General features: G+C 30.6%; 1 protein-coding gene across 1 annotated transcript in view; it reads left to right on the top strand.

Annotated features, from left to right (window-relative positions):
* Positions 1-12,082, top strand: part of LOC105627885 (testican-3) — a 149,779-nt gene that overhangs the window by 78,209 nt on the left and 59,488 nt on the right. The window contains exon 2 of the mRNA XM_012209158.1: positions 2,616-2,673. Within this exon, the coding sequence (XP_012064548.1) occupies positions 2,616-2,673 (58 nt within the window). The remainder of the gene's footprint in view (positions 1-2,615; positions 2,674-12,082) is intronic.

The following is a 12,082-nucleotide window of genomic DNA, read 5'->3' as shown; positions in this document are numbered from 1 at the left end:
GAGAGAGAGAGAGAAAGAGAGATTGCATGCATATATACAGTGAGAGCAAAAAGTACTCGTACAAAGAAATTTTCCATAAAAAAAAATCTTATTTGTAAAAATATTGTAATAAACATTAATTAGTAATTTTATGCAATAAATATATTCTGTTCTAACTTAAACAAACAAAGCTTCACATATATTCTTGATTTTAGAAGCTAAATTTCTTGATTGTACGAATACTTTTTGAGCATCCAAACAATTATAGAATTTTTAATTTTCGCTTATTTTTCAAATGATATATTTTCTATAATTAATACACATTTTTTTGATAGATATAATTTTAAGAAATATACAGTCTATTTTATTCTTTATGAATAAATTGTTAATTACCTAGCAAGAAATGATTCATGTCAATTAAACGTCGAATCGACGTCAAATTGATATTAAAATTATCGTATTGATATTGATTCAACATCAATTCGATAATTCATTTTTCGCTGAATAATATTTACTTTTTAAAAATAAAGTTTTTTAAAAATATTTTCTGTGTACGAATACTTTTTGCACTTACCGTACGTATTATATGTAACATGCATTCAAAAAAATTAATCTGCCTCGCAAAGGATTAAAACAAACCAATTGATATAAATCAAAATAGATATTTATGTAATGCGTAATATATTTTCTGTGTATTCTTCTTACGGTCAATCCTTTGTCGACACATATAAAAAATATAAATAGAAAAATGTTTCTTAGAGAGAATGCAGTATATTATAATTTTTTATATCTAATAATAACAGCATAAAAATAAAGTTATTATTTCAATGTTTCGTTGGACGGTTGCAATGCAAGAATAATAAGAATGCTGAATTAAAAAAAAGAATGATGAAAAATTATAAAATGCATGTTAATTAATGCATAAATTAATCATGAATAATGATAAAAAGAAATTTATAATTAAAATTAAACTAAAATATGTGTTATATATATCAAATAACAGAGTCATAGACAGAATTTATTATAATCTGTTAAATTTATATGTGATGAATACCAAAAATTATTTTTAACTATTTCTATAAGTCATCATTGTTCCTATTCAATATATATCCTTAATTTAACTAAAATGAAGTTAAACAACTTAACTCAAGAAAATTTATATATTAAATTTATATATTAAATTTGATTAAAATTTAGTTATTATTTACTAAATGTATACGTTAATACGGATACTGTTTAGTTGGAACTAACAGAAATGAATTGATTTACATTTTGACACATATGGAAGTTAAAATTAACAAAATGTTATTGAGTGAAACAACAAAATGTTATTTAACTCAACAGATTGAATTGCATGGCTCTTTTGATATCCAATAGTATAAAGTACAATTAGGACATATCTTGTACTTTTTTATTTTGTTTAAAAAAATTCATACATATTTTGTTTAAAAAAATTATAAAAGTTCTTTTAAACAATTTATAATTTAAATTTTAGAATAAAACATATATGTAATTAATTAATACACAAAATACTCGTATATAATTTTATATATCTTGTGAGATATATGCGTTTCTCTTATAAATTTGTATATAAATATATAAATTATGTATATAAATATATAAATTTATGTATATAAATATATAAATTTTGTGTATACATATGTTTGATATAAATATTTAAATTTTATATACATACACACTTACATATATTTATAAAAGTTCTTTTAAACAATTTATAATTTAAATTTTAGGATAAAAAACATATATGTAATTAATTAACACACAAGATATTCGTATATAATTTTATATGTCTTGTGAGATATATGCATTTCTCTTATAAATTTGTATATAAATATATAAATTTTGTATAATACATATGTTTTATATGAATATTTAAATTTTATGTACATACACACTTACATATATTTATTTATTTATTCTAAGTCTTCAATAATTCGATGCATCTGATGATGCTACAATCGATGAATAATGTAATTTTACAAAACTTAAGCGTTCAATACTTCGATGGATGTATTTTTATAATTTGACTGCGTCATTTTATGTAATCTTAGTAACTTACGATCGGTATTTAAAATGTGGTCAGCAACCTACATTTCATGTATTTTCCCATTGGTATTTTAGATATTATCTGCGAATTTTGTATATGTATGTATTGCAAATTGGCACGTGAACTATCACGCAAGCTCTCTCCGCAAGCTCTCTCCGCAAGCTCGTTCCCCTTCGTCCTTCTAGTCCCAACATGCCCCTTCGAACCCCGTTCTCTTTTTATCTTTGACCTCGGCCTGAACTTCGAGAATATAGATTACGCGTTCTTATTTTACCAGGCAACCCTGAATTTCGTGCACGTGACGAGCGATCGTTCGTCATATTCTCCGCTCACGTGCTTACGACGTATACGTACCGACAGCTTTCCTACCGAATCAATCGAATTGCATTTTGGCGCAAAACGCCACTTACCCTTGATTTCGTGACGATGTGAAAATAATGGCCTTCAACGAGTCTATATAATAAATCTATATATGCTTATATGCCTCGTTATATCCCAAAATAAGATTCGCCGTATAAAATGAATATAAAATTGATCTTTTCTAACATGTCAACTTTCTTATTTTCAGGATGATCCCCGCATAATGAAAGTTGGAGACAAGAAACGTTGGATACACGACCCGAATAGTAAGTGATGTGCTGTCAAAAATATCTGCTTGAGTCTTGAATGCATGCTTTATAATTTTTAAAAGCTTATCTAAATATTTTTAGATTTTAATGGATGTTTTTAATTACTAGGTAATTTGCAGAATTTTTAAATTATTTTTTTACAGCTGGAAGTAACTTTTTTATCTTATTTTCATGTTATTATTTAATAATGATAATTATTTTTAGTAGTAGACATAATAATAAGAGCAAATATTTTAAAACCATTTACATGATATTTTATTTTAAAAAGAAAGATTCAAGCTATATAAAGTAAAACGCACACTTTGAAATGTATTATTTTCAATCAAATATAATTATGTATATAAATTTTACCGGCAATTTTTCTTGGGCGCCGCAACCCTCTTTCGTTAGGCCATTTTCTGCCACCATTCGTACTATTTCTGTTGCTCGTCTGAAAACTGAGAGCCCTGTTTATAATAGCTCTTTCAGATGTATTATATTGATTGAAATTTTTACATTCGATTTACAATTTGTATTCAAAAAAAACCATTCAAGCTTACATATATCGTCGATATTACATTTTTCGTGATCATTTTAAATTTAACTTTTGATCCGTAATTATTAATCAGAAAAGAACCTTAATCCACAGTATCATATATTAAATATACGATATTTCAGCTTTCCACAATTATCATCTTGAATCCAGCATTTTAAAATTAAATATTGATAATTTCTTTTTAATTTGATATCAGCACCTCCAAAAACTTATAAAACTTTCCCCATATAAATAAACACATTTCTTTTAGGAAAGTCAGAGATACGAAAGAGTTAAGAGACTTTTTTAAAAATATCCAAATATGGATAATCAAAGATTAAACGTAATTCTTCTTTTGAACAAATACTTCCGGCACATTCAATGATATGAAAGTTGTGCTGATCAGATTTTGTTTCGTCTATTTCAATCACAATCGTGTATGACGGGTAAGTGAAACATTTAACGTGCTATTTGTATCGTGCGATGTACGCATGGATAATTGGCATTGTCGCTGATTCATCGATCGAATTGTGTTATAGCGTGTCAAATGAATTTCACGCGGTATGTATTCCCTCGAGTACAAATTATCGGGTAGGATGTCATCACCCGCCTTTCGAATGCTTCGCGATTTTTCACCCCCACCGGTTGATGCACGTTCACGAACTTTTCGCGTTGAGAGGAGTCGTAAAGCCGGATGTACGTACGACTGGTATGAATTTGAATGGAATCTCTTCGTCCGCGCCCGTTGGCTGGTTCACTCGGCGAAATGTGATATTTATCACGAGCGTTGCCGCTAAATTCCCCAGAAAATTCCAAATATATATACTTCATGAACGCGCGCAGTCGAATATATCGTGAAAATCTGAAGTAAAAGCCAGAACGACAGACGGTTGTGAAAATGACGTGAATATTCCCGATAAGAATATCACGCAATGCGAATGATGTGCCTGAATAGATATTATTTATTTCATTTTTTTATAAATATAGCATAAAATTTCAAGGTAGAATTATTCAGTTTAATGTTTCAAGAATATTATTTGTTCTAGATATGCATTAAATGTATTATTACAATATTTACATATGAAATTATTAGAAATTGTGATGGAAAATAACAATTGAGAATTTTTTTATTTCTTATTTATTAACATTAAATATACTTTAAAAAAGTGAATACATTGTAGTTTGAACAAGTTGTAATAGAAAATAATCAAATTAGATATTCACGAATTCAAAATCGCGAATAATAGTAATTTACATACAGATAATTGAAATCTATTGATGAGTAAATGAAAGAGAATTGCGGCGAACAGATTTAATAGTAGAAAAGATGGTATTTACATGTCGCCTTTTTAAACGTTTCCAGTTTAAATAGTGCCGTTGTTTAAAACATTGTTGGAATCATTCCGTCACAGATTTGTGTATAAAAAACATTATATGGTGCGCCGTAGTAGGAATAGCAGGACGAATTTATTAATAAAAAAATATAATCCTATTGTAATGCAGATATATGCTGAGAAAAATGGAGGCTAAATGTATAGAGGATGCACGCAGTTGAATGCAGTTTATTCCAGTTTTTAATATTTCTTTACATTTTCCTTTTATTTTTCTTTTTCCTTCAACTCTTTTCAAATCGGCTGTGGCGCTCATGTATCACTCAGATGCTTATAATTCTTTTTAATTCATTTTATTCTTTTTAATTCCCTTGTACATGTTTCATAATTTGCATCAGGTAATTATACATATTCCTACTTGCATGTTTAATTATAATTACCTCTCATAATCAATTCAAATTGATCCGTTATAAAGTGTCTCACATCAGTGAAACTAGCATTTCAGTTTCAGAATTTTGATATAGTTATTGATTAATTCTATAAAGGAAACGTATAATTATAGATATCCTATAACGTATTTATTTATTTACACCCAATTGTCAAGGAACTTTAGTTTTCTGAAAAGAAATGTTGAATAAAACGACATACATTATTGCTCAAAAATTTGGAGCATTTCTAAATTTTGAAAGAAGGTTAATCAACTTTATTAACATTGCAAATGTTCATTTTTTTTCAATATGTGAAAATTCATATTATTTTAATCAGATATTTTATTTCAATGATGTCCATTTAAATAAAAATTAATATTTTCAAAATAATTATGTCTGTAAAGAATCATGTTTTATTATATTATATAAAATGCTTCAAGCAGTAGTATATTATATAATGAGCTCTCTGTAAATTAATTTTATATTTCTTTGTTTAAAAATTCGTTTAGAGTTCGTGTAAATGTTGCATTATGCATATTTATTAATATGTACATAATTATAATTGATATTATATATTATACTATACAATATATAAAATACACGCTATGCACAATATGACATGAAACTATCGATACAATCGCTTGTCATAATCAAGTGAATAATTCTGTTTATCATAATTAATAATGGACGAATATTGTATGAATGCCAAAACATGAATTATACTGCAATCTAATCATGATGATCTAACAAGATTACAAACGCTCCATCTTGTTGAAAATATATTTGTTTTAAAAAATATATTTATTTTAAATTTGAAGGCATATAAAATCAAAATTATTTTATAAAATACAATATGCAAGATATTAAGGCTTTAAAGATATAAATTAAGAAATAATCAACGTCCATACCACGGACTTAAAGTATAAATCCAGTATAAATCAAGAAATAATAAAATATTATGTAAGCCAATGTAATCTGGCACAGAGTAATGTAATAGTGTATAATAATTATATATAAATAATAATAAATGATAAAATGACAAACATTTCGACTCCAATTTGGGTCCTCTTCAGTGTAAAGCCAAAAGATTTACAAATTAATTAGAGAGCATTGCAATACAATGAAAAAGTACAATCAAAGCGCTTAATAGTATAACACAACAGTAGTACAGAACAATAGTAGAAATATGTCGCATGTTTAAAGTCTATATGAAAGTCCAACAATAAAAATCATCAATCATTAATAGTATTTGGCAGAATGCCATTATTTCGACAGTTAGATATTAAAAAAATAAAAATTTCTAGAGTTATTCAATCAAAGTGCATGCATGTGTACGATAAAGCGTTTATTATAGGATGTTATTTAGTAATGGTTTTTATTTCATGAAAAATAATTTTTAGGTCGTTCGTCTTAAAGATTTTGTGTACCTTTATATGCATATTTTAGTACTAGAGTTCGTCGTGTGGAAAAAGATCCTTAGAAAGAAAAAAGTAAAATAAGTAGCTACGAGGCAGTTTTTCGATGACAGTGATGATATTTACACTATCAACGCTTCGAGTAAAGTCATCGCTTCTTAATAATTTTTTATGTGAATGTTGGCGATTGGGCGAGGAAATTTTCAAGAGCTATAGCCGTTTAATAGCACGATGATGAGGATACCTTAAACTTGATGTACACCTCCATTCCTTCCAATTTTCTTTCTCCGAACTATACTAGCACACGCGCGTTATAGCAAATTCTCAAGTAAAGTCGTGCTATGAAGGTCGTAGTAACGACGATAGGTTTCATTTCACACCTCTTAACGTGAAATAGTTTAAGGTTCGGCAGAAGCTGAACGACGGAAAGGATAAAACGAGTCGGGTCACGTATTTAATACCCCTTTCCACGGAATCCTCTCTCATGCTCGATTTTGTGATGTTATCCGAGTTGATCGCCGTTTTCCTTCGGGCGACGAGGCAGGTACACGTTGCATCTTTAATTCTTAAGAGTTGATCGATGTTCCATAGACAACAACGTGATCGTTTTCTTTAAGAACAGCGCAATTTTCTTTTGTTATTGAGATGTCATTCTCCGGAATTTCGTGTAAGCGATGTTTCTGTATCACAGTGTGTATTATTTGTTATCAATTTGCTACATAACAAATTTAATGATTATACAATGAAAAAATTATTATACAATATTTGTGTTATAATATAATGACACAAAATTTCTTTTAAAATTTTAGATAACACAAGTGACATATAAAAATTACAAATTAATAATTAATGAGTACTTATAACATTTTTTATGAGTAAATACTATATTGGCTTAGCTTTTTTAAAAAAATAGTTTCAATCATGAATCCCACAAAAGTTTTTTTCTGAATCTTTTGAAATTAAAGATTGAATAATAAAATTGAAAAGATTACATTCATGTATAAAACATATTTGTAATCTTCATAGAGTATTTAATTTCGAATAACAAGTTCGTTAATAAATTTATATTGGAATTTTTATTAAGAAAACTTTTAAAACAGGACATTATTCTATTCTTTAATATTTAATGTTAAGTATTATGGAAATGAATTAAATTATTTTAAGTCTTGCGAAACGATAGAAACGATAGAAACGATGAAATTATTCAACAAGAGAAAAAGAAGCAGTTTGGCTTTGCCATGTACAAATTGCGATAAATTATATCAAGCAGCGGTACACGTGATTATGCGTTATTTATACGTCTTAATTATGTGGTTTATAATATGAGCTCGATGAAATGGTTGTTCACGATGATCTTGCATAGGCAGGTACAAATTGGTGTTTTAACATGCGATTGCATGTAATTGGACTTGACTGTAATAATAACGATCTTACACGATAATGCGTGTACCGCAAACACCTAATTATTATCTGATAATGTGTATCATAGAGCGAAGGAAGGGTATATAGAATAGTTATCGGATAATGCCCGCATCAATTTATCTTAACACAAACTCATGTATTGTCGAATCCATTGCAGTTGTATATTCAGATTGCTTGCTCTAGAACAATCCTTTATTTCTTTTTTTAACGCAACATAAAAAGTAACCTACTTCTCTCGTGAGGAATCGTATTGACATCGTGTAAACCACTGAAAAAAATCTGATAACAATTAGCAAATGTTGAACTTAAAAAAATGAAGGATTGCTTTCGAATGAATAACCTAGATAGACAATTGTAGTGAAGTTTCGCTAATACAATAACAACAATAGATACAGTTTGTATTAAGAAAAATCGATGCGGCTATTATTTAATAAATTTCATTTCATTTAAACTTTTGATTAATGTATAACTAAAAATAATCTTATTTTTCTAAATACAATTTATTATTAATTTATTATTATTTATTATTTATTATTAAATACAATAATGTAATCAATTGATTAGCAATAATTACTCAATATTTAGAAAAATAAAATTATTTCTATTAACCGAACATTCGATTGAAATTATTATGTTCAATATTTGGAAGTTATTACCATATTTTCAGTGGGACGTTGACATGAATTAAGTAATTAGTATCGCAAAAGAGGCTTACTCGTTGAAGTGTGCCTATGAAGGTGCAATTATAATGTCGGTGATGTTAAGGGGAAATTTACAAAAACGCTCGTCTGCCGTTCCAGGGATTTCTTTTGAGAGGCGCTCGGGGGATTTACGAGGCGCGCTTATTACGAAATTCCGAGCGAGTTGCTGCAACATCAGCGCGCGACGAATCAATTTCTCCCTCGCGGCACGCGCCGCTTTAATCGTCGTACGATGATATGCATGTATCATTATCGCGCAGAATACAGTAATCGGAGCGCATGCAAATTCGCGTTCGCACGCGTGCGACGACGCCGACGGTGTTTCTGCCCCGATGTGTCTCAGGACATCGCACGCGCGATTGCATCCGCCACGGTGCGCCAAATGCGAGCAACCTGCACTATTATCGCGTCGTATCGTACGGTCGTTATCGTGTAGCCGTTTCGTTGTCATCCACGCTATTGACTCGCCAATGCTATTAGCCGATCATTATACTCCGTTCCCGAAATACGCGAGTGCCATCGATCGATCGATCCCAAACCGAGATGTCTGATTCGATCCACCCGTGCCACCAGTTCGCCGCTAGTTCCGAGAGCGCATTGTGTCGCGTAATCGCAATCGTATTGTAATGTACGCCGTATAATTCACGTAGTAATATCGCCGAGTCGCGGGCGCCGCCACCCTCGACACCGTACGATAGATACGCGATTTATGGTATCCATGGATCCCTCGTGGCGACGGTGCCAGTAATGGATGGTGAGAGGATCAGTCGTCTCTCTCTTTCTCTCCTCCCTCCCTCTGTTTCCCTCTTTCCCACGACGACCGTCGAACGTCCTCGTAAATCGTGCTCGAGGCATAGAAAGAACTCCCGCGGCGGTTTCAAGGTAATTTAGGAGACTCTGGCTATTCACCCAAGAAGGTAAACGAAGGATTGGAGGAGCAAAGAACTCTTTCGTTTCTTCTTTCTTCCTCGGCATAGCCGAATTAACTGTATCAGCGATTACGATACGGTAATAGCAAAAGTTAACCGCTAACGCGACAATGCTGGCCGCCACAGCAAAGTGGATTTTCAACCATCTTTTATGAACTTTTGAAACAAAAATGGACCACACCGCAGCGGTGACCAAAGGGAATAGCTCCGAGTAAATTAGCGCGTCGAGCGAGCCAAAGAGTCTTGAGATCCGGTCCTTTCTACAATTATAATATATTCCGTCCTTGTACCACCTGACGTTCGTCGAGGAGAGCTTGTTCTTTTTCTTCTTTGCACTCTGCCCACTTTCTCGCTTTACCGTGTAATCAACAGCAGCCTAGGAAACGAGCAACGTCTCCAATTTTACACAACTTCTGTTACACGTGAAACCGTCGTGTCTGTTACTTGAGACGATTCTCGGTTATCCCGTATTTTCTTTTTCCAGACAACTTTTTCTAACTATTTGAGAACTTTATCATTTTGTCGAGCATAACAAACAGAGGACAATGTGAGACTTCCTCGTGTTACCTTCTTAACGCTTTTACTACTAAAACTTTATTTTCATTTATGTGAATTCTTTTATGTCTCACGATTTTGTTTTTTAATAGAATTTCGCTTTTGTGACTTTTTATCTTGCTTTTTATTACATTTTTTAATGTATATGGGAAATGTGGTGTAAGAAAAGAAATTTCTGAATTCAATGATACTTGAAGATATCCTTGATGATACTTTCAAAGATATTTGAAGATATTCTTTTTTATGAAATAAAAAAATTAGTTTACATTAACGGAAAAAATAATATTGGGTATTGTTTAACTTTTCTTTTTAAATAAATGAAAAAACTTTTTAAATATATTTGCGAGCACTTTTTCAACGTACCTAATTACACTACGGTTCACATTCAGTCATATTACTGGAAATCTAATATATACTTGTAAAATATTTCATAATTTAATAATTAATCGTTAAATATGCACGATCTTTTTTTTATTTTATACGTATGCATATTACATATAATTGAAAAGATTTACATTTCAATAAAATTGCGGCTCCGCAGATTTTGCTGAAATTTTACTTTACATAGTACACAAAATATATTTGCTATTTAAATATGATATTTATATTCTTTGAATTTTATGCGACTACATTTTTTAATTTTTTTTTTTCAAGATTTACGGTTACTATATATCTTCTTTTGCAATAATTTTCAATTTTTTAATAACGTAATGTAAAAATTTATGTAAACATCAAAATTTACGCTTGTGCGAATTTAAGAAATCTTTGTAACCGCAATCTTTTAGCGGAAGATACAGCCATCGCTCCATTTCGGAGTAACTTAAATATTTTTCTCAGCCGGCTAAAAAGCCGCTCGCTACGAAACTCTCGACTTTACTGCCGCGAAATCCGGAGTTACGCTCGGCGGATTGGTTCGATCCAGCTCAGAAGAACTGCTTGAATACGGCCAGCAAATGCTTATACTGAACATTTTCCTATGTCTGTTTCTCTTGTCGAATGCCTCTTCGAGTGTGACGTGTATCCGCTTCTCGGCTTGGAATCTCGCGTGAAAATGCTACCGAGTCGCGTTTCTCGACAGCGTGTTTTTCTCACGCGAGAGAACCGTGATGCGTAACGTTCAGTTTTAGACGGGATCGCGATGATCTTTAAGCCCTGGCGACATTTTTTAGTTAGAGACAGTAAGAGATTGTATTTATATCTGTTTATGAGAATTTTGTGAATGATTACACTATGTATGAAGATTTTTATTAATGATCACACTGTTTAAAAGCACGTTGCAAACACTTAGTGAAATCACTTCTGCATGATGATAACATTTTATAAATACTTTAGAAAACTATAATGTTTAAAATTATATTCATTAAATATCAAGTAAACACTTCATTCGTAAACATTTCATAATCAATTCAATGCTTAAATTTCTATTTCATAATACAATAAATGTTTTAAAGTTCAATAAAACATTCACTCAACATTTTAAGCAAATTTCTTTTACATTTTTATTACTCTTGCGTTTGCAATATTTTTATCCCTTTATTCCGTTTACAATCTGTTTTTTTTATTTTTTTAGACATTCAAAAAATGTAGAAAAATTCAGAATTGTTTTTTAATATTACTACTTATATTACTGAATAATTTTTTTAACAAGATATTTCAGGAAGAGGAACCGAACTATATCCTCCTTTATTTTGAAGAAATTTTAAACAGTGAAATTGTACTTGTGCCAAAAATCTTACATTACGGCGAAAGGTTAAATATACTATTTTTGCCAGGAAGTTGGATTTAGTCTAAGCAAACGAGCGTGAACAAATATGAGTGAACAGCTTGCTTCATTGAATGCCAACAAGCACGAATTTATATCGATGTTCATTCGGTTTCTTATAGCAATGCAATGAAGAAAGCTATATAGTTGTTTGTTATCGTTCTTTTTCTTGTCAATTTAGTCCCCAGATGCATTTTTGTAACGTGTCTTATCGCGGATCGCTTGTTCCAAACAGTGCGTGAGGAACGTGACTGCAAGAGACACGGTGTCTTCCTCGACCTGCGAGAAAGTTTTCAGTTAAATGCGACGAGTAGAAATGGGTTTTATATATACTATATATACATAGTAG

Source organism: Atta cephalotes, assembly GCF_000143395.1.
Source record: "Atta cephalotes unplaced genomic scaffold scaffold00010, whole genome shotgun sequence".
Taxonomy (NCBI): Eukaryota; Metazoa; Arthropoda; class Insecta; order Hymenoptera; family Formicidae; genus Atta; species Atta cephalotes.
The sequence above is the reverse complement of the archived record's forward strand: the minus strand, read 5'-3'. Positions and strand labels throughout refer to the sequence as shown.